Genomic DNA, 26,900 nt, shown 5'->3' on the forward strand with positions numbered 1-26,900 from the left:
GTCTTTTGTCTATAATTTAAACTTTGTATTAAAATTATTGTAAAATTAAAATAAAATGTTGTAGCTAACCTGATCAATGTCAGCAGAGATCTGTGCTCCTCTGATGCGGTCCATGACATGTGGCTGTGCTGTGATTCTGTGGCCTGTCGAGGGCAGTGTTGCTCTCTGTGTGTCAACACACTTTGCCCCAAACTAGCATCTTCTGCTGTGCAGTTTTTACATTCTACCAGAGAACCCTGATATAATAATTAAACATTCATGAAAGAAAAGAAAGATGAAAAGAAAAAAAAAATCACAATATGCTTATTGAGAATACAATACCTATATTTTTCCAACTGTTCCTTAGGAATTACTCAGCTAAAGAGCAAAACGTTTGACAATAAATCAATCACTTTTTTGTCAATTATACTACAATATTAGCAGTATTGTGGTGTTTTTGAGACCTCCAGTCTGATTTAAAAAAATCTTGGTCTAGGTTTAAGAGTTCTGCTATGGTCTGGGTCTGCTAACTGGAAAAATGCTAATTTAAACAAAACAAACAAAATCCACACAATGGGCTGCTAGCTAGCACTGAGTCTTGTACCTGAGATACAGCAGTGGACACAGAGCAGGGTGAGGAAGATGAGGATGGATGAAGATGAGACAGTTTGGCTTTGAAGAGGAGAACTGCATCAGAGAAAACACCTTGTGTGTGTCTGTACCACTCCAGAAGAAAAGCCCGTTGAACAGCTCTATCTTGAGCTGATCTGTGAGATCTCAAAGAGAAATGTAAGAATTGAGCAGGGAAAGGTAGAAATATATATATATATATATATATATATATATATATATATATATATATATATATATATTATAGTTACAGAGAAAGAGAGGAGTTTAGCCTACTGTGCCAACTGTTGTTTCACTAATATCTCTGTCCACTTATGAAGAGTGTTGTGGAGTAGTAGCATGGATGATAGTTCTTGCGCTGAAAATCGTGTTTTCCATTTGAACACTTCCATTGTACAACCTAAAATCCAAACAGATTTTCAACATTGGTAATAATAAGAACTATTTCTTGAGCACCAAATCAGCATATTAGGATGATCTCTGAAGAATCATTATCATGTAACACTGAAGACTGGAGTAATCTCTGGTGAAAATTCAGTTTTTAAACTATATTCAAACAGAGTTATGTTAAGTTGTAATAATAGATCACAATATTACGGTTTACTGTATTTTTTATCAAATAAATGCAGCCTTGGTGAGCATAAGAGTATTTCTTTCAAATCTAACTAACCTTAAACTTTTGAAAGATATAGTGTATATTACAGATAGCTTACATCTTAAACACAATCATACTCGTAAAATGATCTAACCTGTGTTTTTCGATCTTGTATGAAACTGGTGGATGAGGAAATCCTTTTGAAGACAGTGTAGCTGTAGAGATCTGCTCCACTGCTGTAAGCATGTCTTCAGTGTCACAGCCTTTCTGTGATAACAGTAATGCAGACGCAATGCACTGCGGTGAACCAGTGTTCTCCACGCTGATAAACACCTGCCATAAGCACACAGAAAATCAGTGCCACAACATCAATGAACAGTTTAGCAACCACATAGCAACACCCTATAAATAAACTAGTGTTCAAATTTTTGGGGTAAGGAATTGTTTTTAGTTTTTTTGGTGATGAGCCTTCTAAGACTATAGCAAGTTCCCAGGAAGGAACTTAGGGTCATTAGATAGGCCTCAGCTGTCTGTTACCGTGCAAGAAATGAGATACCAGGGGAATCTCCATCAACGTGAATATGGCAAGCCGAAATAGCAGCCATGTAAAATTTAAGTGTAGCAAGGGCCAACCCTGCTGAAAGATGCTCCTGTAGGAACTCAAGCAGTGAACCAACCAGGCAATTACCAATACAATTTCCTTCTAGAGGGAGCTCTAGCATTAAAAATGGCTTCAACAACCTCAGTTGAGAGAGCAGATTCTAGGAGCTGATCCCCTTCAGGGGCCAGACCCACCGGTTCCAAATCTCGGGTCGGGGGTGAAAGATCCCTACACCTGAGACAAAAAGTCACTCCTGGTCGGAATCTCCCATGGAGAGCCTTCTAGGATAAACACTAGGGGCCCTATCATACACCCGGTGCAATGCAGCGGCAGGCGTGACGCAAGTGTTTTTTGCTAGTTTCGGCCCGACACAGTTATCATTTTCACGTCCTGCACCACATTGTTTAAAAAGCAAATGCATTTGTGCTGGTCTGAAAACGAGGTGTGTTCAGGCGCATTGTCATTTGAGGCAACTGAAATAGACTGCGCCATTGACCAAGTGAAACCTGGTCTAAAGTCAATGACGCAATATTTTTTTGTTATTTAAAGGGCGCATTAGTAATATGCGCTTATAGGCAACTGGCTTTTAAAGGGAATAGGAGATGAGACTCTGATTGGTTTATTGTACATTACGCCCAAAACACACCAATTACTCATTAAGAGAATAGAGACAACCCTTTTAGACCATGCGCAGACCATTTTTCCAGTCGTTAAACTAGCAAAAGTGGATTCGGACACGCTCTAAGTGCACTTGCGCCATGCGCTTTAGACCATGCGCTTAGATCGTTAAAACAGGGCCCTAGGTTTGACAACTAAACTCTGGCTGGCTCTTTCACATCAGTAGTGCGAGCCAGAGGACAGTGCGGAGACAAACAAGTCGTACATCCGCGTGGAGTCCCCTGGCCCTCAGCAACTGCCTCGACATCTGCTCCCAGATTCAAGTGTTCAGGGATATAAACCGCCCTCAGCAAGAGCAGTTTGTCCTCTTTCAAGGTATTATAAATTCTATGGGTCCTATAAACATGGTCATTTTAAATGAATATACAACAAAATAGCTCAGATAATATTAAGTTTGACCTCCTGATGTTGATAAATAAGATTTTCTGAAAGATAAACTCTTTCACTAACACTTTTATGAACAATTGACAACATTTCAATAAAGTGTTTGTAACTTTCCTTGATTATTTGTATAAAGGTTCAAGCTCTTCAACATCTCATTTGAGTGTAACAGCCACAATGCAAATGAAGCACAGGAAAACAAGCTGGCTTACCTTGAGAGTTGAGCTCTTTGTAAATTCTCCCGTACTCTTCTTAACTCTATCCTTGCCCGGGTGCTTTGACGCCATATTGTAAATCTAGTCTGCATTCTACTTTTATCCTGCAGATGGCACACTCTCTCCAGACATCTCCTTGTTTCCTGCATCCTTCTTGTGACATCTCTCCACTTCCTGAAGTTTTCTGCACAGATTTCAACAACAGCCATCACTCCCAGGCTGCGTTTAAGTCCAATTTTTTTATGCACTTCCCTCACTAACTTCCCTCCGTCTTATTCACTCGGATGTACGTCATTGCTTACGCTGCATGTGCCCACTACTGGTGGAACTCTTGCAATGTGTATAAGTGGAACACACTAAGCTCTTCATCACTTGGAATCCGGAATGGAGCTGATTTATTATTTATAGTTTTTTTTCCTTATAAATTTGTTTACGCACCATTCTATAGGCCTGTATGTATGCTTGGGTTGATTAAAAATTTAAATTCACACAAATATTAAATATGAATATATTTATATAACATATAAAAAATACACAAATAAAAATGATAACAATACAATGAACTGTAACTATATAACAACAGCCACCTTAAGGTAGCTACACAATGCGATTAAATGTCAAAATAACTCTATATCATACACTAGAGTTGCGTGGGGTGGGGGGGTTAATCTACTGAGACGTCAGAATCCTGTTGTATTGTGGTCTATGGATCTGCCCAAAGTATACTACATATTGAGTAGACTCAGCCAGAATCCAGGGGTCGAGGGTCTGTCCAAATAAACTTACCTCGCCCACTTGACGAAGTTGAACACACTTCTAAATGGCAGTGGGGATTCCCCCGAGGGGAAGTGCTTAGGGAAGTTTGCGAGTACATGTCTAAAAGTGGAGTTAAACGCAGCCCCAGTCTCTCACCTCAGCAGACTCCCCTCATCTAAGTTATGAAAAGGCCACAGGCAAAGTATCAGGGGCTGTTACTGAATGCTGTCAGTTCTGTTTGGAGGGTGTTTTTTTTTTTTTTTTTTTTTTTTTTTTTTGCTTCACCTACCTGCTAACATCCGTCTGGAAAGCACCCATGGGACTATGGTGCTCAAACGTGTTAATTTTGTCTTCTGAACGTAGCAATGCCAGGAGTTCAGGGTGCGTCTGTGCAAGAAACAAATTATGTGGTAGCACATTTATACTGTATTCTTCTGGTAAACTCAAATTTGCATTAACATCACCTAAAAACTAAATTTTTTAACCACTTTACCATACAAAAAAACGCCTCCACAACTATGGTGTTCTAGGTGGTTGCTATAGCCTTTCTATGCAGTAACTAGGTTATTTTAGATGGTTTCTTGGACTTTATTTTACATGGCTCTCTGAAATACTTAAATCTGATTGATCAGTCGCAACATTCCAAGGTCAGTTATTGCCCAAAAATGTCACTAGCTACACTCTACAATAACCACTCATCCAGGTATTTTGGGCTGGATTTCATTTCTCTCGTATCACAACACTGACATACTCTCTCTCGTATCATTCAAACGTACTTTTACGAAGTTATCATAAAGACATTCACACTCAGAATAAAAAAGTAACAAATTTTTACATTTAGGGGTTCAACAGTTTGTCACTGGGGCAATACTCTTAAAAGGAAATCTTTGTACTCTACCTTATTTACCCGTAAAAGGTTTCTAGTAAGACCTTAAGGATACATATATGTGCTCACACTATAAATACAATATAGGTAGATCTAAATCCGGAAGATCATTCGTATCGGTATATATCGTTATAACGTCCAGCCCTAAAACTTGATGGCAAAGATATTAAAGACATAAAAGTATGACTTTCTGTAAAGCTGCTTTGAAACGGTGTATTGTGAAAAGCCCTATACAAATAAATTTGACTTGAGGTAAAGTCAAGACACCCTTAAAGGTTGTCTCTTTAAGGGTGTGTTCACATTTGTCATGTTTGGTTTAATTAAAACAAACCCTGGTGCGATTGCTCTGTTAGTGAGATTTATTTGAATGAGTGTGAACGCTGCCATCCGAATACTGGTGTGCACCAAACAAGCGGACTGAGACTGCTAAAAAGATGGGTCTCGGTCCACTTCCAAACAAACTCTGGTGTAGTTTGAATGAAATATAAACGCAACAGTAACAAAGACATGCAAATGAACCAAAAACAGGACATGTCACAAGATGCGACCCTAAAAAGGACAGAATCCTCAAGCATACCTGTTTTTTCTCGTCACAGTCGTGAAGTTGCCCATTACAGTTCGGTACAGGCGTAATTTCAGTTAATTTGTGTGTGAGTGTGTGTGTGTGTGTGTGTGTGTGTGATGGAGGGATTCCTGCCGCTGTTTTGACTCCTTTACACATTTTATAAGCTCTTCACAAGTACTCAGCTGGTCAACATAGCATCATATGTGTGAATGCATTTACGCATTTATGTGCATTTACGCACATACAGTGAATGCATTTAAACCGGCACACAGCATTGTTTTGGATGTTTGTAAGTTCCGTCTCGAAATATACACCATAAAAGCAGACCAATCAGGTTGTGAATGTATCCCTATGCATTAAGGTGTGGTGTTAAAAATGCCAATACACTAAGCAGACCAGGAATAATTTTTTTTTTTTTTTGGTCTGGACCAAATGAACCAAGCAAACCGAACTAAAAGTGTGAACATGCACTTGAACACTAAGAGTACTAAGTGTACTGTCCCAGTGACAAACTTTTGTACCTCTAAAAGCACATTTGCTGTTTTTCGTGTTCCATGGCAGAAAATCAGTCATGACGTGAATGACACGAGGGTGATGATGTGAGAGGCAGATTGACTCTTACCGGCTCAAAACTAACTGTTTCTCTCTCTCTCTTTGATGGGATTCTGCTCTTTTCTGCCAACGATGGAAGGAGTGAAGAAGGTTGCTTATCTGAGTGGACTGCATCAACTTCTCCAGCTTCTTCTGACGGTAACGGATCTTCCATTTCTTCCATGCTAATGCTAACAAATGCATCCTAAAGAAAGACAGATAACATTGATATCTAGAGGAAATATTTTGAGATATTTTTTTAAGATATAGCAAATTCTGAGAATACAATCAACATTTGGGGGACAGAAAAAATATATACTGCACTAGCATGTAGATGACACAGACATGGATATTACATTGAGACAATGTCTGTACCTGTACTGATCTGTGGCCAGCTGTTTTCTCTGCCAGGTTAATATCCACAGGGTCCAGACTTTGCTCTGGAGTCGTCTGTCCCAACACACACATGCCCACGACTCCTGCTGTCTCCAAGAGAACCGTTTTAAACACACTTGCCTCCACAGCAGCCAGTGCTTATACAGTACAGATAGACTGCAGGGTGTAAAGCACATACAGACACACTTACATACACAACTACTGTATATATTTACATGTTCTTAAGAAAAGGAGAGTGGTATTTTGAGAAAGAGGTAACAAACCAACCAGGACCTAAGTTATGCACAACTTAGATGAAACTCATGAGAGCTAGCAAAGGAAAACCCTGATTCCTGTCCAAGATGGTGACTCAGGCATTCCTATTAACTCTTATTCATTGTGAGGTAACTGTAGATCTGACCCAGATTATGGGATGATTCTTACTGATAATGAATCACAGCTGTTCTGAGCAAGTAGGTTCCTCCAGGTGGAACATGTGGTCATCAGACACAAAGTTCTGCTGGGCTGAATGAGTCGTTTTCTCAAAGCATCGGTGTTGCTCTCATTGTGGAATGAGTTATCCATGTGTCTGCTCTCACAGTGATTCTTCCACTGTAACAGAATGTGCTATTAACTTTAAGATATGAAGTTGAAATGGTTTGTTTAAAATACTGTCAAACATCATGGGCCCTATTTTAAAGTGCCCCTATTATGCTAATTTAAAGTTTCCTAATGTTGTTTTGGAGTCTCCTACAACAGATTTACATGCATCAAAGGTCAAAAAACTGTCAGCTTCAATAACGGTGCATAGCTACAGTACATTAGCCAAGCTCTAGCGTGAATTACTGATGTAGCATAAACGTTGGTAAAACAAATCTTGCTCCATTCTTAATCTTTACTCAAAGTAGTGAGAACGACAGACAATCTGCATTAATAGACACATTTTAGGTAATAGTGGCCCACAACTGATTAGCATAAGCATTTCAGTAAGACAGTAATAATGTTAACCAGTTAGTAGGAGACCTAACAGTTACACAATATAAAACTCAACACTAAGTATTTTGAACACCATTTTGGTGCATGGTCTAAAAGGGTTGTTTCTATTCTATTAATGAGTAATCGGTGTGTTTTGGGCACAAAGTGTAATAAACCAATCAGAGTCTCATATCCCATTCCCTTTAAAAGCCAGTTGTGCTCGCGCCATGGCGGATTCTCTATTTACATGGAGGAATTTGCAAACCAAAAGACCAAGCGCTTGTCAAGAGAGCAAATGGATCTCCTTGTGCGCGAAGTTTACATTTACATTTATTCATTTAGCTGACACTTTTATCCAAAGCGACTTACAATTGCTATTTATGTCAGAGGTTGCACGCCTCTGGAGCAACTAGGGGTTAAATGTCTTGCTCAGGGACACATTGGTGTCTCACAGTGGATTCGAACCCAGGTCTCTTACACCAAAGGCATGTGTCTTATCCATTGCGCCATCACCACCCCGAAGTTAAAGCGCGCGAGCAGACCATCTACAGGACAAGCCGGATTCCACCATAACTTTATGTACTCAATAATAATCGTTTACGTTGTAATCCATTTATTTTTAATATTTGCCATGTTTGTGTGGTGCTGCGTGTTACTGTGTGTGTAATAAGCAGAGTGTACGCGTGTTGTGCACCCGCCTATAGGTGCATATTAGGCCTACTAATAAATATGTTAAAATATTACTAATACCTTTAAATAACAAAAAATAAATAAATACTGCGCCATCTATTTCAGTTGCCTTAAAACAGCAAAGTGCCAACAATGCGCCTGAACCAGCTCGTCTTCAGACCAGCACGCCCATGGGTGCAAATGCATTTGCTATTAAAACAACATGGCGCAGGTTGTTAAAACGATAATGCCGTCAGGCTGAAACTAGCAAAAACCACTTGCGTCGCACCTGGTGCCGCATTGCATGATGGTGCGTGTATGATAGGGCCCCATGTGGAATTATGCCTTTTGACAATCCAAAAACTGTTGTTCTTCATAGTTATCAGTCAACTATGTTGTACATTTCTGAGGGATATTCTCAAGAAACTCTGCCATTGTATAAAACAAAACATTATCACAAGGGGACATTGTATTATTAGTCTGTTTTTCCCACCTGGTAAAAACTCTGATAGAGCAGGACATTACTTCTCCTCCTCTCAACTGCATCAGTATGAACACAATGCATCTTTGCGGCCCATTTCAGAACACCCAGAGCTTTGTTTAAAACCCGTCTTCTGTCATGACAGCAGGCTTGAGAGAGTAACCTGAGCCTTTTGGACCATATTCTCAGACAGCGCAACCGCAGACTGAACCTATACAGATCCTCACACCTGCACATAACACACAGTGACAATTGGCAAAAAAATTAACAGTGATGACCACAGCAGTCAACATACATGTATTTCACTGCCCAACCTCCAGATGAGTCTCTTCATCTCAATCTACACACAGTACATGGGCTCTAAATACAGGTACAAGTCACAACAAGTAAGAGATTTATTGTTATATCAGCACTATCAGAAGGGTTATTATGCTTTCACAAGCACAGGCATTTGACACAGATACAGAGTTTATTTTCTTTACCTTTCTTCTATTTTCTTTTCATCAAAGTCATCATAAGCCTCTGGTGCCACATAGAGCTTTTCAAACAGAAATAAATATGTAAAAGATGTGTTCAGTTTTATAAAATTAAATCCAATTATATTATCCCTTCAAAACACCCTAGTCAAAAAAAAAAATTCTTAAAGGAATGTGAATACGCTTTCTTATTGGAAAATATTTTGAAGTTGAATATAGGTTCTGATGTCAGGTCGATAAGTGTGTTAGACTTTAAGTGGCGCTGCGCAGACTGATCAAAGTACCGCATGCTTTCAAATCGCAGTTTTTTGATGTCATACACCGATCGTTCTGTGCAGCTCCACTTTAAGTCTAACACACCTATTGTCCTGAAATTGAATTTCGATCACCTGACAGGGAAGCGTTTTCTCATAAATGACAAGTTAACTTGTCAATGGCAGGGAAAGAGTTAAGGAACCAAGAGGATGTCCGTCCAGTGGTAAGGGTTTACGTCAAGCCAACGTTGGGCTTTGACTTTAAAAGCGTTTCATTTTTAGCTAAAATCTTACTTCTGTCCAACGTCTTTCTGACATTACATTGACGTCCAGTGCTCACTGGGTTTTAAGGATGCGTCATACCTTTGTACACTACATAATATATAACTAAATATAAATTAAAAAAAATATATATATATATTATATCCATGTCTTAATGTCATTCTTAATTAAAAAAAAACATTTATTAATAATCTCCATTTATGACAGTGTGACTGGGCTATAAGAGTCAAATAAGTATACTGTACATATTTGATTCTAATTAGATTGTTGCTGTCTAAATGGATAATTTGTCATCCATATTAGAACTCCACTGGTATTGTACTGGAATGTCTTACTGAAAAAAAAAGAAGCTAATCACAGAGAGGGAATGTATGTTAATTATCATTCATCATTACAATCTGGTGATTATTTAAAATTATTTTTTGACTGGTTCCAAATAATGACATAAATTCCAGTAGGCTTCATTTAGGATATTTTCATCATGGGATTTTGTATGCCAACATACCTGTGCAGAAATCCGAGCTTCTGTTGCAGCCAATGCTTTACACTTCACAAAAGGTGAGTGTTGATGAGATGTGAGGTATTGCCCATGAATAGACACTAGTTCATTCCTACTTCCTGCCAGTTCTGGAGGACATTCGCATGCTCCTCTAAGAACTCTTTGCATCGTTTGCGTATGGTTCTTTATATCCTCTCTCTGAATCACCAGTGGGTGCATTCGACTCCAATTGTCTTGGATTTCAAGCCTTTTATGAGGGTTAATTTCTGTAGGGCTTTCAAAAGCCAATTTGTTGCCATCAGGCCTTGTGTCTCTGACTAAATCATCATTTTGTCCAGATTTGTTTGGTTGTTTGCTATGTATAGATACTCTAGGGACTTGACTAGAGCTGAATCTTGTATTACAGCACTGAAACTGCTCATTTCTTGGTTGTCTTTTGATACCTTTAGGAATGTAGCGACTGTGCCTTTCACTTTCAGTGACAACAGGTATTGCGAGAGAGGAAACTGCTGAGGTGGATCCAGATAAGTTGGGCATTTGATGTTCCACAAAAGAGACTGCTTGTTCAGTTGTGTCGAAGTGGAGCATCGAGCAATGCAAGTTTGCAGACATCAATGAGGACTCAAGAAGCTCATGAAAGGTAGAGGAGGAAAGCCTTTCATCTTGCTTTCGAAAAGCGAACGCTTCCTTTGGGGGTTTATGAGCAACGTCTGCAGAATTAAAGCAGGTCGACTGGCTGTCTTTCTTTGAAATTGTGGATAATGAGGAATCCTCAGTATAATCCCTCTCTTGAGTCTTGCATTGCTCACACTTACGGTTGGCTGCTGTGTTACAACATATGAGGGCTGTAGCATCACTTCTTGTATCTCTCCTGGCGTATTTTGAGCCACTTGCACTCTCTGAAACTGAATAAATGTTCTTGTGGTGAGGAAGATCAAAAGTGCAGTTTGCTTCCCTCTTGAAGAGTGTTTGTTGAATGAAAGGCTCAGAACCGAACGTTATGGGACGTCTACTCAGTGGGTCGTTCTTGTATAAAGTTGTTGTACTGTCTTTCGGAGCACATGGAGGCTCATCTGCGTTTTCCTCAGGCAACGGCATGATGCTTGTTATTTACATTTTGCCATTTCAAAATAGATCAGTTCAGGTGTCATTTTAAAACAAGGTCTCATTCCATCAGCTCAATAATATATTCAGGCATAACCATGAGTGCTTCACTAAAAATTGCTGAACTTCCAAACAATTAAATTAAAGATCTAATAATTCAAATGTCAACTGATTAAACATTTATATTCTTACATTTGGATAATGCAGTGGCAATTATGATAATCATTAGGCTACAGCTGTAAAGTTTTTACAAAAAATCACTCACCCTTAGGGGCAGCAGGTTATATTTGCTAATGCCTCCATTTTGTGTCATTTATAGTTAATGATCTGTATAAATTGTGGGCAAAACCTTCAAACTGCAGAGCGCACGTTGTGTGAGCTAAGAAGATTAGAAGCAGATTACTGTACAACCGAGCTGCTGGGAGGAGCCGGTAAATTACTCAATCTAGTTCTTAAGCTTATTATAAGCTGAGAGACGACCTTTAAAAACTATATTTTACATTTTTGAAGAGAACATAGCTGGTGTTTGCCCATGCAAAACACTGCACCACAATATTAAGATGCTATGGGAATTGATGTGCCAGTTCCTAAGCTGTTCTGAGTGGTTAGTTGATTGCATTGTCTAGTCTGGGTGGTTCCTAACTGGCCCGAATCAAGAGAGTATATGTCTCTAAGGCTACGTTTAGACTTAAATGTGGCCCAAATTCGATTTTTTCCTCATATGTGACTCAGATCTGTTTTTGTCATGACAGTGTGAACAGCACAAACACCATGGAATCTGATCTTTTCAATTCCCATTTGGGCCACTTCCCTATGTGGTCCTAAATCTGATACAGGTCAGATGTCAGTTTGAACAGTCACATAGAAAATAATGCGACTTTTACATCCATGTAAATCAACGTTTGTCACAATTCTGTGCTCATGGGAGTCACTTCAAAGATTTTACATACCTGAAGTTATCAAGAAAGTTTCAAAAGGTAGTCAAGTGGACAGTGATGTGTAACTTATAAGTATTACAGTGACATGACAGCTCTTTAAAATACTGTAGATATATCATGTGTTTAAAAACTCTGCTTTCTTATTTCATACTCTTGTCTTGGTTTTTTTATATTGCCTGTGCATAAATTCCCGGGATTCCACGGAAGATCACGCTATAAACAAACACGTAATCGCATACTTAATGTCCTCTGTGTTTACTTCCATATGACAGTTTGCTGCGTGTTATCTTTTTATTGTTCTTTTGCGCATGCGGGTCAGTCCGGTAGATCTGTTCACCCTGGAATCTGATATTATCCATTTTAAAACAACAATGTGAACAGCTATGCAAAAAAAAATCGGATCTATCGGAAAGAAAATCGGAAATGAGCACTAAAGCTCGCAGTGTAGCCTATGATATTTTGGCATTTAAGCTATGTATGTCTGTGTATACAGTAAAGTGCACAAAGCCTTGCCCCGTTTTAGTTTATTACACATTTTAAAACATTTATTTAAAATAGTTTTAATAAAAAATAAAATGCAATTGTTTTTAGTAGATTGTATTGACTATGGCTTGTCATGTTTGTATGGTTGTCAATCATTGATTGGCTACACTATTGTTCTATTTGTTGTGCTATGTAAAATTTGATTTAGATAGATTTGTCAGAAGCAATACACAGATCAAATTTTGTAAAAATATCTTATTTTATTTGAGAAATGCTACAATTACAGTTACATAGTATAAATAATCAAATTAAATTGACAAATTTCAATAAGAAATTTGTATTCATTGTCCATTTCATACAAAATAAAAATAAAATGTAATTTCCATGTCATGTGATCTTTAAACACTAATTACAGTAAGTTTTACAAACAGTTATGGAAAGTAAAACACAAGGGGTGTTAAATTCCCATAATCTTGATCAACCAAAACGTCTACTTGTAGCTTCTCAGATAAACCAATCTGTGAGGCTGGAATTTCTCTCGACAAAGTGGGCATTCAGTCTACAATAAAAGCAACAATGAAAATTACTTCTCGTACATCATTAATGTTGAACTTTACATGCAAACACACCACAGTATTATGTAATATAAAAGTCTTGCCTTGGTATTGCACCACTCAGTAATGCACTCCCAGCAGAAGAGATGACCACAGGGAGTACAAGTAGTGTTTCTGCGCTCCTCCAAACACAAGATACAGCGTGAAGAGCGAGATGATGACTCACTGACCTGACGACTGAAAGGAAAAACAGATGTGTAAAGAAGAACGTGAATAACGCAACATAAATCGAGAGTATTATGAAAGCTCCCCTCAAGACTCCATAATGTCACATTTATTACCATAAAGCTAATGCTAAAAAAAGACAAACAAGGATGTCTGAGATGAAGAAAAAAATATAAATATTTAAACATTGGTTTAATGATTCACAAAAGTGAAATGTTATTTAAATGTGATGCAAAAATGTATGTAATCATAAATTAAATGTTTTGAAACATAATATTCTAGATTTTTAAATTGCCAGTTAATATTTCACAATTCAGACTTTATCAGAATTGAGATTGTCTCACGAATCTGATTTTATAACTCGCAATTGCATGTTTATATCACACTTCTGAGAAATGTTTTTTAATCAGAACTGCGAATAAAAAAAAAAAATCTCTTTCTGCGAGAGAAAAAAAAAGTCAGAACTGTGAGCTGACTTTTTTTCTCAGAACTGCAATTTATATCTCACAATTCAGACTTTATAAAGCAAATAAAAGGTCAGAATTCAGGGATATAAACTCGGAACTGTGAGAAGAAAGTTAAAATTGCGAGTTTATTGAATCAATAAGAATTTTGAGATAAGAACGTACGATTGAGAGTTAAAAAGTCTTAATTGCTAGATAAATACTTGCAATTGCAAGAAAAAAAGTCAGAATTGTGAGAAAAAAAAATGAAAAACTTTATGACCCAAAAGAAATCTCTCTCTCTCTCTCTCTGATCACTTTATTAGGTAAACCTTGCTAATACTGGGTTGGACCCCCTTATGACTTCAGAACTGAACTGCCTTAATTTAACATTCCTCCGAGATTGTGGTCTTTTTACAGCACACCTCAAAGCTGCTCTATTGGACTAAGATCTGGTGACTGTGGAGGCCATTTAAAGGTGCAGTGTGTGACATTTAGCGACATCTAGCGGTTCGGTTGCGAGTTTACACTAAGGGCTCAGCCCACCGCTCACCCCCCCCTTTCGAAGAAGCTACGATGGCTAAAACGGGACAAACATCGTCGTCTGAGACTATTTTACTACACACAATAGGCTTTTTTTCTCTGATTTTGGAAACTCGATCGACTTAAAATGCTTCCAAGATCGACGGGTTGGTGATTCCTGTAACTGTTTTACGGTCAATGACAAGAGTACTAATCAGCTGTCTCACGAACGTAACCAGCACATTTTTGCTATGCAAATTTTGCATGTCATTCGGAAATCAAGGTGCCAGAGTCTGGAGGAAGACTGGGGAGAAGGAAATGGCAAAATGCCTGAAGTCCAGTGTCAAGTACCCACAGTCAGTGCTGGTCTGGGGTGCCATGTCAGCTGCTGGTGTTGGTCCACTGTGTTTTATCAAGGGCAGGGTCAATGCAGCTAGCTATCAGGAGATTTTGGAGCACTTCATGCTTCCATCTGCTGAAAAGCTCTATGGAGATGAAGATTTCATTTTTCAGCACGACCTGGCACCTGCTCACAGTGCCAAAACCACTGGTAAATGGTTTACTGACCATGGTATTAGTGTGCTCAATTGGCATGCCAACTCTCCTGACCTGAACCCCATAGAGAATCTGTGGGATATTGTGAAGAGAAAGTTGAGAGACGCAAGACCCAACACTCTGGATGACGATGAGCTTAAAGGGTTAGTTCACCCAAAAATGAAAATGATGTCATTAATGACTCACCCTCATGTCGCTCCAAGCCCGTAAGACCTCCGTTCATCTACAGAACACAGTTTAAGATATTTTAGATTTAGTCCGAGAGCTTTCTGTCCCTCCATTGAAAATGTATGAACGGTATACCGTCCTTGTCCAGAAAGGAAATAAAGACATCATCAAAGTAGTCCATGTGACATCAGTGGGTTAGTTGGAATGTTTTGAAGCATCGGAAATACATTTTGGTCCTAAAATAACCAAAACTACGACTTTATTCAGCATTGTATTGTCTACCGGTTCTGTTGGGGATCCGCGTACAGTATACGCTGCTGACGTAAGACGCTGCTGACGTGTGTCTGGTGCGCCCGAGCTTTGTTTACAGTCTGAGGGAGACGCACGCTGGAAACAAAACAATCTTCACAAACATGTCTAAGGATTTCCACACAGAGGAAGACTTGCATTTTTTTGCCCAGCCATATTTATTTGAACCCGAATACACGGACGCACCAGATACACGTCAGCAGCGTCTTACGTCAGCAGCGTCACTGCGGACTCGTGAACGCGGATCCCCAACAGAACCGTAAGACAATACAATGTTGAATAAAGTCGTAGTTTTGGTTATTTTTGGACCAAAATGTATTTCCGATGCTTCAAAACATTCTAACTAACCCACTGATGTCACATGGACTACTTTGATGATGTCTTTATTTCCTTTCTGGACAAGGACAGTATACGGTTCATAAATTTTCAATGGAGGGACAGAAAGCTCTCGGACTAAATCTAAAATATCTTAAACTGTGTTCTGAAGATGAACGGAGGTCTTACGGGCTTGGAGCGACATGAGGGTGAGTCATTAATGACATAATTTTCATTTTTGGGTGAACTAACCCTTTAAGGCCGCTATCGAAGCATCCTGGGCCTCCATAACACCTCAGCAGTGCCACAGGCTGATTGCCTCCATGCCACGCCGCATTGAAGCAGTCATTTCTGCAAAAGGATTCCCGACCAAGTATTGAGTGCATAACTGAACATAATTATTTGAAGGTTGACTTTTTTTTGTATTATAAACACTTCTTTCATTGGTCGGATGAAATATGCTAATTTTTTGAGATAGGAATTTTGGGTTTTCATGAGCTGTATGCCAAAATCATCAGTATTAAAACAATAAAAGACCTGAAATATTTCAGTTGGTGTGCAATGAATCTAAAATATATGAAAGTTTAATTTTTATCATTACATTATGGAAAATAATGAACTTTATCACAATATGCAAATTTTTTGAGAAGGACCTGTATTTTATGATACAACTAACGGTCAATGTAACCCCACCTGTATGGTGTCTCCTATCTAATTAATCCTCATTTAATGACTCACACTTTAGTGTACATCAACTTTTCTTAGAATGCAGTGTGCGTGTTTGTTATATATATATCTGAGTATAAATGGGCACAAATGGCAAGGGTCTATGTCTAACCACACTTGAGATAGAGTCATAAATCCTCCCAACAGAGGAATTTCCCACTTGGAAATCCCCCCTTTCTTATTGGTTGAGCCAACTCTGAAAGGTGTGACCTTTCTCAGGCTTAAAATGGTCTCTACACAAACCCTTCCCTCTCTTGGGTACGTTCGGGGTGCTGTGCTGTCCTGCGTGGCAGCAGGCCTTGACTCACAACCAGCCATGTGCTCATGGAGAGAGAGAACTTTCAACTAGAACGGAGTCGAACTAACCATGCAAGTTCATCATATCTTCTTCATCCAACGGAGAAGAAAACAATTGCAATCTAAACGTTTGACACTCACTGAACTATCAAAATTCTTTTTCAGGAACTTCACGAAATGCTTTCACTGCAAAGGCCATGCAGGTATACATTTAATGAGGTACTCTGAAAATAATAATCTGATGGATCTTTTCATGTTCAATTAATCTTTTCCATAGCTTCATATAATTTCCGGTTTCATTCTGTCACTAACCATCTACCCATGTATTTGTAATTGTTTGTATGTTAGTTGGGTGTTCGTGATTTAGTTAATAAAACTTGTGCACAACATGTATTTGGTTCTGATTCCCTGCTTGTATCAAAGTCAATTTTACGATCTTGATCTTGTTACATGCTCTAAGTGCTGTACATGCTAAGAAATAATTATTTTTCTGTGGCCATGAAAAATACCCTTTTCTTAGAATGAATGAATAATCAAAAGAGTTTGTTGGATGAACTGATTAATTGATTGTAATATTAATTTAGCTACATCAAGTTAATCCAATTTACTGACCCAAATATTCATAATTAATCATAACAATTTATGAGTTATTATTATTATTTCCCCTTTGAGCTAACCCGTTACAATATTAACACTGTATACACACACATACATATATATTTATACCACGGGCTGTTTAAATACTCGATTCTGATTGGCTGGAAGGTGTGCAGTAAAACCGTTTAATGCACAGGTAGTTCCAGTCAGTTTGATTAGCCTACAGTTCGAAATTAATCCGCTACTATAATCATTGGTAACCATAGTAACACAGTTACACTTGCAAACAGAGTGAGAGACACATATGAAAATGTTTATTTAGGTAGGCTAAATGGATGATTTTTGAATATCGTTTAATTTGTATGGTGAATATGGCAATTTTGAGAAATGGGCCCAGGCACAAGAAGAAATAGAAGACTTGGAGAAGACGTTGAATGACAAAAAGCGGCACAAAGAATTAACACCGACAGAGCTAGATAAGATCGAAGACGACAAAGATGAGGTCAATACGAAAAAGAAAACTAAATGCGCAGTTAACACTTTCAGTGACTTTTTGCGGCAAAGACAGAAAAATTGTGATTTCGAGACCTACTCTGCTTCTCTTTTAAATGAGACATTGCGGGAGTTTTATGCCTCTGTTCAGTCTACCGCTGGACGCGAATACAGTGTTGCAAATTTGATGTGTCTCAGAGCAGGTATAAACCATCACATTACAAAATACAACATTAAGTGATAAAGACTTCAAGTCAAGCAATGCCCTCTTTAAATCAGTTTTAAAGCGCTAACTTACAGGAAAAATGGAAAAGACACCGGCGTTCATCATCCGCGTATTACTGTCTGACTTGGAGAAAATTAGAAATGCACCTGCACTCTCCCCTTTCACAACACAGGACTTGTAAGAAAAGTTTGGTTTGACATACAGCTGTGTTTTGCACGGAGGGGAAGAGAAGGAAACCGTAACCTATCAAAAGAGTCTTTCGTTCTCCGGCAAGACGAGAATGGGAAAGAGTAGGCCTACCTGACCCTGGCGTACCCAGAGACAAAAAACCACAAGGATCCCACCGCATCGGATAGGGAAAATTTACGAGGATTTATGTTTGCGAGCCCCGGCGACCCACTTTGTCCCGTGGACAGCTTTAAAAAATATCTGCCAAAGTGTCCAGAAAATGCCGTAGCGTTCTATTTGCATCCGAGACGCATCCCTCTGTGCAAACTCGAGAGCACCGAAATGTGGTTCACCAGGGAGCCGATGGGGCTCAACTACCTTGGCAATTGGGACTCTTTCAGTTCTTTGTCTCTCTCTTTTAATAATGAATTTAAATAAATGTGATAATTCATTCAAATAAAAGCAATCCGATGGCTCTACTTTATTTAAAGCGGACGGAGTGCTAGAACCAGCGAGCCGTAACTTAAGAAATAACCGTCATTTTTACACGTCTGTTAAAAAATTACACTGTAAACATCAGTTACAGCTTTAACTTATTTTTAACTTGGCAAATAACCGTGGTATAAGCGGGATAATCCACGGCTAGCCATGCATTAAAGGATTTTAATGCACGACGTAAAGGCAACCACCCTCTGCTTCGCGTCGGGTGGTTCTTCGCCTCTACGTCGTGCATTAAAATCCTTTAATGTATGGCTAGCCGTGGATTATCCCTAACATAAATGCTGCCTTGGTGAACATAGGGGACTATGTTAGGAGTTAGGAGAGGAAGGAACAAGCCTTAAGGCACTACAGCATTACCTGGGGAGAAGGTTTCTGTGCTGTTTCCATTCCTGTCGTGCTCTCTGTCTTTGTTTGAGGTTGTTAAACTGCAGTGTGAGAGTGACGCCCAGCTGTAGAAGGGAAAGCGCACCCAGCAGACGGTAACCGTTACTGATCCTTGGGTCATCGCCAGACACATTCCCCACTCTTAGCTAAAAAAAAAAAACACATTCACAGTTACACAGTTAATAAACTGTCCTTGTAAATTGGTCCTTGCGGAAGCTCAAACGTGTTGCGTGACATGAGAATGATCCTTATTGGTTCTCGCACGTCAAGCGAACATGCTTGAGCTTCCGTTTATTATAACTGATGTGCGTTGATGAATGTTTTTGAATAAATTAAATCTGTTCATCATATAAAGCGATCGTGTCTCTTCAAAAATATTTGGACAAAACCGCTCAATTCATATGGATTAGTTTTACAATCTCGTTATGATATTTTTGAAGCGTCAAAGTTATAGTTGCATAGACTGTCAATAGAGTGACAGAAATCTCTCAGATTTCATTAAAAGATCTTAATTTGGTTTACGAAGACGAAAGTCTTACGGGTTTGGAAAGACATGAGGGTGAGTAATTAATGACAGAATTTTATTTTTTGGGTGAACTAACCCTTTAATAAAGCATTTAGGAACTTATTCCCACAGTACATGTTTTATAATGATAAAAGAACAAAAACTTACATAACGAACACCTGCAGCTCTTTTAGCAATGTGGTAAAAGGCTCCACTGATGTAAAAGACAGCCACATGTAGCCTGTACAGAAGAGTGATTCCCTGCTGCAGGGCAAACACAAGCGGAATCAAAGACTTCCTCTGAGACTCAGTCAGGATCCCCACAGCTCTCTGAATCCAGAACCGCATGTGTGATAACGGGTTCCAGGTTCTGCTCGTTTGGTGCTGCGAGTTCTGAGGTGCTTCTGCTTCCAACTCATTCTCAACACAGATCAAGCCCTTGTCCATAAGATAAGGCACAAATGTGTGGAAGAAGATAAGTGCGGTTCTGCGCATTCGCGAGGGGATTCTTCTCTTGCTGGGGTCCACCTGGATGATGCTGACATACTCCTCACCCAGGGTCTGATATCCTTAATGAAATGGACAACAAAAACATGGCTCTGAAATACAACTGATATAACAAATACGTGTTTGTTTTTGCAATACAAGCGAATAACTTACCAGATAAAGTTGTTAGAACATAGTAGGTCAGATCAGATAGTAATTCAATTTCCTTTCTGCACTGTAGCCAACGTCTGGAACCTCAATGGGAAAAACAATCTTTGAACGAACTGCAGTATTAAAAGGGATTTATCATGGAAAACAGGATTTAAAAAATAATAATTCAGACTTGGATACCACTCTTGCAATATGTAATATGTATACTGTGTGCACCAATGTTATTTTAGTATTATTTATATACTGTTATAGAATTTATTAATATTTTGTTAGTATTAATATTTTAATATTATATTTGTTATAAATAGTTTCATTTTATCATGTTTTTTATGTAAATATTTCTATTCATAGGGGTTGTCAATTGTCACGTGAACAAGCAAATCCACAAAGAAAGAATAACAAAAATCATATAGGCTAATGCTAATTAGATAGTTTTAATTTGGTAAAGTATTTAGATATGTCTTAGTCAATGTGTCATCTAAAATTTAAGAACTCTCATAAGTAAAAATAAGACTTAAGATTTTTTATGACCTTAAATTTTAAAAATCTAATTTAATACTTCTTAAGCACAGGTAGTAAAAGTCACGTTGGTTGTATTGACGGAAATGTCAGAGGGAGGGGGAGAGGAAGCGGGAGCCGGTAAGAGGACTTTTCACGAGTGAAGATATTATTGCGCCAAGTCGAAGTGCTCAAAAGCACTTGTTATGGTATTCCGCCATACAATATAGTCATCAATTTTAAACGCTTAGAAAAGCGCAACGGTTTATTTTGTGTCACCAGCCCAGGTCAAGTTACACTACTCGAGTAACTGTGTTTACATAGGGAAAACGTGGAAGTGTTTGGTCGCTTCTCTGCTTGGCCCATATTTAATGCATGGGCTAATCTAAGTGCTAACATAGTTTTGCGGCAATACAGAGCGATATAGTGCACGCACTGAGACGAGAGAGGTATGTATCAACTCGCCTTAGTTAAGGGAATAACATAGTTTAATAAGAAAAACTGGTGGAGTATCCCTTTAAACCAATGAGCATTAAGCTGTGTGATATTTTTCCAAAACCAGTTCAGTGGAAATCCCGCCCTGCCGCTAATTTCATTGGTTAAGGTTACAGTGACAGGTAGGTTTAGGGATCAGTGTTTGGTGTAGGCCAGGGGTGCCAAAATCCTGCCGATCAACTGTCCTGCACAGTTAATCTCCAACCCAAATCAAACACACCTGAAACAACCAATTAAGGTCTTCAGGATCACTTGAGAATTAAAGGCAGGTGTGTTTGGTTAGGGTTAGAGATGAACTGTGCAGGACAGTTGATGGCAGGAGCAGGATTGGGCACCCCTGGTGTAGGCAATCAGTACAGTGATTGACATGACCAATGACATCTTTAGAATCGGCTGCAGGGCGGGATTTCCGCTGAACTTGTTTGGGGGGGAAAATCATGCATAGTCAGCAAGTTGTTTCCCATCATGCTTTTGATCTACGCAGTCGGAGGAGAGCAACTGCGCCTGACTGCAGTATCCGACACGGCCGCCTTGCCGTCGCGAGAGTTTTTTGACACACGTCAGCTATAATATAAGGTGTGAGTTGTACACTTTTTGGCGATCGCTAAGAGAGGTGAACTAACATGTATATGCTCGCCAGCCGTCTGGCCAAAATCCCATAATATTCAGGCGTCAGATGTAAGATATGAGACGTTAGACGAACCGGTCACGTGTTGGGGCTGCACTCAAAGTGCGCGGCGGCGACGGAGCCGAGAAAGGATTTTTTTTACTTTGCCTGAATTGCCTCTGGATAATGTACCCGTGGATAAACGTCTGGATAACGTACGTGTGGATAAACGTCTGGATAACGTACATGTGGATAAACGTCTGGATAAACGTCTGGATATTAACATTTAGGTTAAATTCTATTATCTTTACCATTGTACCTTTTTAATTTGGGATATGATCATAACACACTGTTTTTTTGGGTTGTACAACAGTGTAGACACTATTAGTAATATATATCTCATATATATATATATATATATATATATATAAAGTTAGTCATTGATCTTTTTATGTGTGTTTAAAGGTAATATTCCTGCCTAGACATCTAGTGGCTATAAATTGGTATTACAGATCGCTACCTTTACTTCTTTCCAAAAGACTATGGTCATATTCACACATCACTGTAGTTTTTGAACAAAAAACATTTTTATGACCTTTTTCGGTTAACTATCCTTTTTACTTAATTTTGTTGATTTAATTTTTAGAAATAATAATCGAACCTCATGCTTTTAAGACTCATAAATCAGAAAACCTCAACAGGCACGAATCAATCTTTAGACAGGACTCTTTTCTTTTGGACTCTGGTGAACACCAGGTGGTTCATCCCACAATACTTTATCAATCGGACCAACTCTCGTCCTTTACATACTTTAATGTTTCTTCTGGTTATTTCATCTAACACCTCTGTGTTTTCATGGCAAGTTTTAATATTTTGGTTTTGATATTGTACTGACAAGCACAACGACAGACAAACACATTTGAACCAATATCAAACATGCAACAGTAATATCACAGTGTTTTTACACAGCTAAGATGGCTTCGTGACCAATCTAAATTCTGCATAAATATGCAATGCCGGATAAAAGGCAGAAATTGTCACGATTCTTATCACACGTCATTGGTCACGGAATGGTATGCGACGGTCGACACCATGATTGCTTAGTTTGCAAAGTAAGTGCACAAATCACACCTCATAGTCAGCATGACATCAGAGCCCCCACTCGGATACATTTCTAACCGCCAAACGAGCCAAATGTTACTACAATATACAGTTGTGCGGTCTCGCAGTCTGGAACAATCTTCTAGTATGTGTAGTCAGAGGATTATTTTATAATGCTTAACATCGGTTGAAACTGTCCTTATGTCTGTGGTCATCAGTTTTAAAATCGGTTAAGATTTGAAAATCGTCAAGTTTGTCCTAGGCATAACAACAGGCCTCTCTTTCTTGTCTCTATTTTTTCTTATCATTTGATCAAAGTAAAAACAGTTCAGACATTTCCACATAAAATTGGATGCCGTTTCTCCAAGATTAGCATTAGTGTTGTAATGAGGTCAACAATATAAGCAATTTACAACACTGCTATTTAAAGTGTTAATAGGGTCTTTTTGTGTACTTCACATATTGTATATTTTACATAATGTGTATTTCACATATTATTAAATATACAGTAGGAACTATACAGCATACTGCACATTAAAGGGGTGGTAAAACACGATTTCACTTTTCTAACTTTAGTTAGTGTGTAATGTTGCTGTTTGAGCATAAACAACATCTGCAAAGTTACAGCGCTCAAAGTTCAAAGCAAACAGAGATATTTGCTCTTAAAGAAATCAATTTCTAAGGACTACAGCAAACAGCCGGTTTTAAACTACACGACATTCCTCTAGGGTTACTGACGTCACCAACCCCAATAAACCCCTCCTCCGAGAATACGAAATAAGGGGGGCGAGACCATTTTATATTGTGTTGGAGAATATTTATTGTGGTATAGGAGTGTTGTTGGCGCCGGTCTAACAGCTGTTATTTTCATCAGTGCCCGGATTGCAAGTCCACTTTGTTCAGCCTTCCTAGGGTCGCGGGAGTTAGGGATCAATGGTTAATTATTACCCAAATCTCGCTCTCTGTGCTGCACACGGAGGAAAGTTTCCACAATCTTCGCGAGTTCAATGCAGGATTCGCACAACGGCTTGTGCTGAAAGATGGAGCAGTTTCAACTTTAAGAACAGAAGCTGTTGTTTACGGGCCACAATCTGTAAGTATGATTTATTTTTCGTCTATGTGTTTTCCTGTAATAGTTCATATTGTTAATTGTACGTTGTAGCAAGGAAGTAAACAAATGACAGCACTGTTTGGCTATGCAAACCAGCTTGTTAAATGCTCATTCATACTTAACGTTATCTGACAAACACCTTACGTTACAAACTTTTTTTTTAAATCTCAATAGCGAACTTGGAAATATAATAAATTATTCTTTGATTAGAGCTTTTATGTATTGTTTTTTGCTTGTTTATCTACAGGCATGCTAAACATGGTTCTGTGTTTGATTTGGCTACTGTAGTAAAGCCAATGTTTAGTGTTCGTTTTGGGTTAATAGTTCTGGCGACAGATATTTGGCTACAATCGTTCTAAAAATACAAAAATAACCGTGCCATACAGTCAGTAACGATCACTATAGATCCGCAGTCTTTACTAAAAAACAAATCCCTTTGAGGACTGCAATATAATTTGTTAGAACGATTATGAAATTCTTGTTTATGAAGCTTATTTTTTGTAATACTATAATAATTAGTACAATTAAATAACAGCGTATTCAAAAGGTAATGAGACAACAAAAAACAAACCTTTCTGAAACGTTGTTTAACAGCCGTTCTTGAACAGGTTCTGCTCGATCATCTTCACTAACATTCTCAATGCTCAAATTTGTATGATTTTATTGACGCCATCGTTTATAATACACCAAAGCACAAACTAGGCTAACGGGGCGTGACGTTTCCGGAAAACGTGCACTAGTCGGTTAGCGAATCACAACACACTGGGCCAGCTAACCAATCTGAGCCCATTGCGTAGTTTTAAGGGACTGGCTTCATAGAACCCGGAAACCATCAGACCGTTTTTACAAGGAGGGACAGAACAGTGTAGAATAAAGGTAAAATATATGAAAAATAATGCAATTTTTTATAAACGAAGCATGAACACATGTTACAGTGCACCCCACAAACACAATCAAGCCTTTAGAAAAAAATTGTTTTACCACCCCTTTAAGCTATTATTCCATTTTGAACAGCATATTGAAACTATACTGAAAGAGTTGGCCTTAATGATCATGATTATTATGCCACACCTACATTATATTAGCATATGACCGCCCAAAATAATGTTATTTTAAAATGCATAAAAACTAAATTATAACTGTGCAAGACATGTTGATTTATATAAGTAGTCTTAATGAAAATAAATAGGTGGTAAAAGCTAAATTAAATTGAGAAGTTAAGAATAAGCCCTTTTAAAATCCCTAAACCATGCATTCAGTGTGTTTGGGACTGCTTTACCTGCAAAAGTGTGTACTAGCTCATTGGCATTGTTTGTCAGGTTGTTCTGGTAGAACTCATCCTTCTGACACGAGCGGATCAGCTGCGGCTGGTTCGCAGGAACTAGAGGCATTGCTCAGTTTGGAAGACGTTAACGAGATCCTTAGAGGACGTGTATATACTAGCAGTTTATATATATCTCATTTTACAAAAATAAACAAGAATATACAGCGTTTATGGCTCTATTTACTGGTCTTGGTCACTTACTGTGCATGCTTCTAACGCTTCCTTGTTTAGTCATGTGATGCTCACGCGAGCACTCCATTGGTCGGTTGGTAACAGATGCTTTGCTGATTTGCGATCAGTTTTGCGGTTTGCAGTCTACAACAGCAAAATCGCCTTACTGAGCTGAGGTCAATATTTAGAAAGTGAGATTATGGTTCAAGTCTAAATGGTTAATCACAAGATAAGACGGCGCAAACGAATAAATAAATTGAACCAATCTTTTCTGGAAATTATTTACTACGACTTAGCGTTCGAAGTTCGAACAATGAGGACATCTGTCGCATAGTGAACGCAGTGAACACATCACATTGGAGAATACACATCTGAAAATATGTAGAAGTTGAAGAATTCGTGAGTCTGTTTTTTATGTATCCACTATGATTTTTTATTTGCAATAATACATTATTTGACTAGGTTTTTAATGTATTATCATAGTAACAATATGTATTCATACATCCTCCATAAAATAATCAATATAAATATCAGCTAAATCTCCTTCAACGAATAGGCTTTTCCTGAAAATCTGAACTCACTTGAGGTATATAAAAAATAAAAAATAAATCAGTCTGAAGCTATGACTTTATAAAAAAACAATATATATATATATATATATATATATATATATATATATATATATATATATATATATATATATATATATATATATATAAATCTGACCCATAGCTCAACACAGTTGACACGACTGAACAGGAATAGGCCTACTATTTTCAGTGATGGCCCAGCTACCATAGCATAAACAAATCTCACGCATTATGTCATTAATAAAAAAAACTGTAGCCTGTGCTATGTTGTAAACTAGAAATTTTGCCACATTTAGTATGCGTGTATGTATTGAGCAAATGTAGCCTACATACTGCACAGTATGCATACACAGAGTAAGAGTATTATGGTACTAGCTTGACATTCCTAACACAGGCTATGTCATCATCAATTATATTTTACAAAATTAAATCCATTTATGATCTCTATATTATCTGCATCATTTTTCTGTATCCGTGCACTTTCATGTGCTCTCTCTATTTAGCTGTTCACAAGTCAGCTCTTTTTACAAGGTTGTAAAACCTGTATCTCTAATGCGTTTAGATCAGTCCAAACCATTGAAATTCTTAACACATGCGCTAAACAACTTTATTCAGCTCTTTCCTTAAGCTGATCACGAAACCCATTAAGGTCAGATTGCAGTCTTGCGGAAGGCTGTTTACTCACAGTGCAGTCAAGGGAGCACCCTAATGTTTACACTTGAGCAAGGGATGACTTACTTTCTCATTGAGACTCCCGTGTGACTTCTTGCAGGCAGAGGTGAGGTTGTGCAGAGGACAACTGAGGAGACCTGATCATGGATGGAGCCGTCTGAGGTAGGATGCTATGAATCAAGGAATTAAGAGAGAATTTGTCATTTCATGTGCATAGAGATACTAGGCTTCTGTTGGGGATGAACAAGTGTTGTAGTAGCAGAGAACTCACTTT

General features: G+C 38.4%; 3 protein-coding genes across 3 annotated transcripts in view; all 3 read right to left on the reverse strand.

Moving 5' to 3' along the window:
• The window catches only part of LOC143732951 (uncharacterized), a 24,346-nt gene extending 17,947 nt beyond the window's left edge, over positions 1-6,399 (reverse strand). The window contains exons 1-8 of the mRNA XM_077224437.1: positions 6,253-6,399; positions 5,909-6,082; positions 4,125-4,222; positions 3,077-3,263; positions 1,359-1,537; positions 886-1,009; positions 584-755; positions 70-236 (exon numbers count right to left, since the gene is read on the reverse strand). Coding sequence (XP_077080552.1) covers positions 70-236; positions 584-755; positions 886-1,009; positions 1,359-1,537; positions 3,077-3,263; positions 4,125-4,222; positions 5,909-6,081 — 1,100 coding nt within the window. The 5' untranslated portion in view covers position 6,082; positions 6,253-6,399. The remainder of the gene's footprint in view (positions 1-69; positions 237-583; positions 756-885; positions 1,010-1,358; positions 1,538-3,076; positions 3,264-4,124; positions 4,223-5,908; positions 6,083-6,252) is intronic.
• On the reverse strand, positions 6,296-12,654 carry LOC143732952 (uncharacterized). Its single transcript, XM_077224438.1, has 5 exons — positions 9,895-12,654; positions 8,860-8,915; positions 8,390-8,606; positions 6,697-6,864; positions 6,296-6,429 (listed from the first exon to the last, which is right to left on the reverse strand). The coding sequence occupies exons 1-5, from the start codon at positions 10,984-10,986 to the stop codon at positions 6,412-6,414; spliced, it is 1,551 nt and encodes a 516-aa protein (XP_077080553.1). The 5' UTR covers positions 10,987-12,654; the 3' UTR covers positions 6,296-6,411.
• Positions 12,654-25,520, reverse strand: pex10 (peroxisomal biogenesis factor 10). Its single transcript, XM_077224439.1, has 7 exons — positions 25,395-25,520; positions 25,149-25,262; positions 20,061-20,141; positions 19,569-19,969; positions 18,869-19,041; positions 13,072-13,204; positions 12,654-12,972 (listed from the first exon to the last, which is right to left on the reverse strand). Exons 1-7 carry the CDS (start codon positions 25,450-25,452, stop codon positions 12,904-12,906), a joined length of 1,029 nt encoding a protein of 342 aa, XP_077080554.1. The 5' UTR covers positions 25,453-25,520; the 3' UTR covers positions 12,654-12,903.
• Positions 25,521-26,900: the final 1,380 nt, after the last annotated feature.

The sequence above is a fragment of the Siphateles boraxobius genome, unplaced genomic scaffold (genome assembly GCF_051911475.1).
Source record: "Siphateles boraxobius isolate OS27281-9 unplaced genomic scaffold, OSU_SipBor_1 9, whole genome shotgun sequence".
Taxonomy (NCBI): Eukaryota; Metazoa; Chordata; class Actinopteri; order Cypriniformes; family Leuciscidae; genus Siphateles; species Siphateles boraxobius.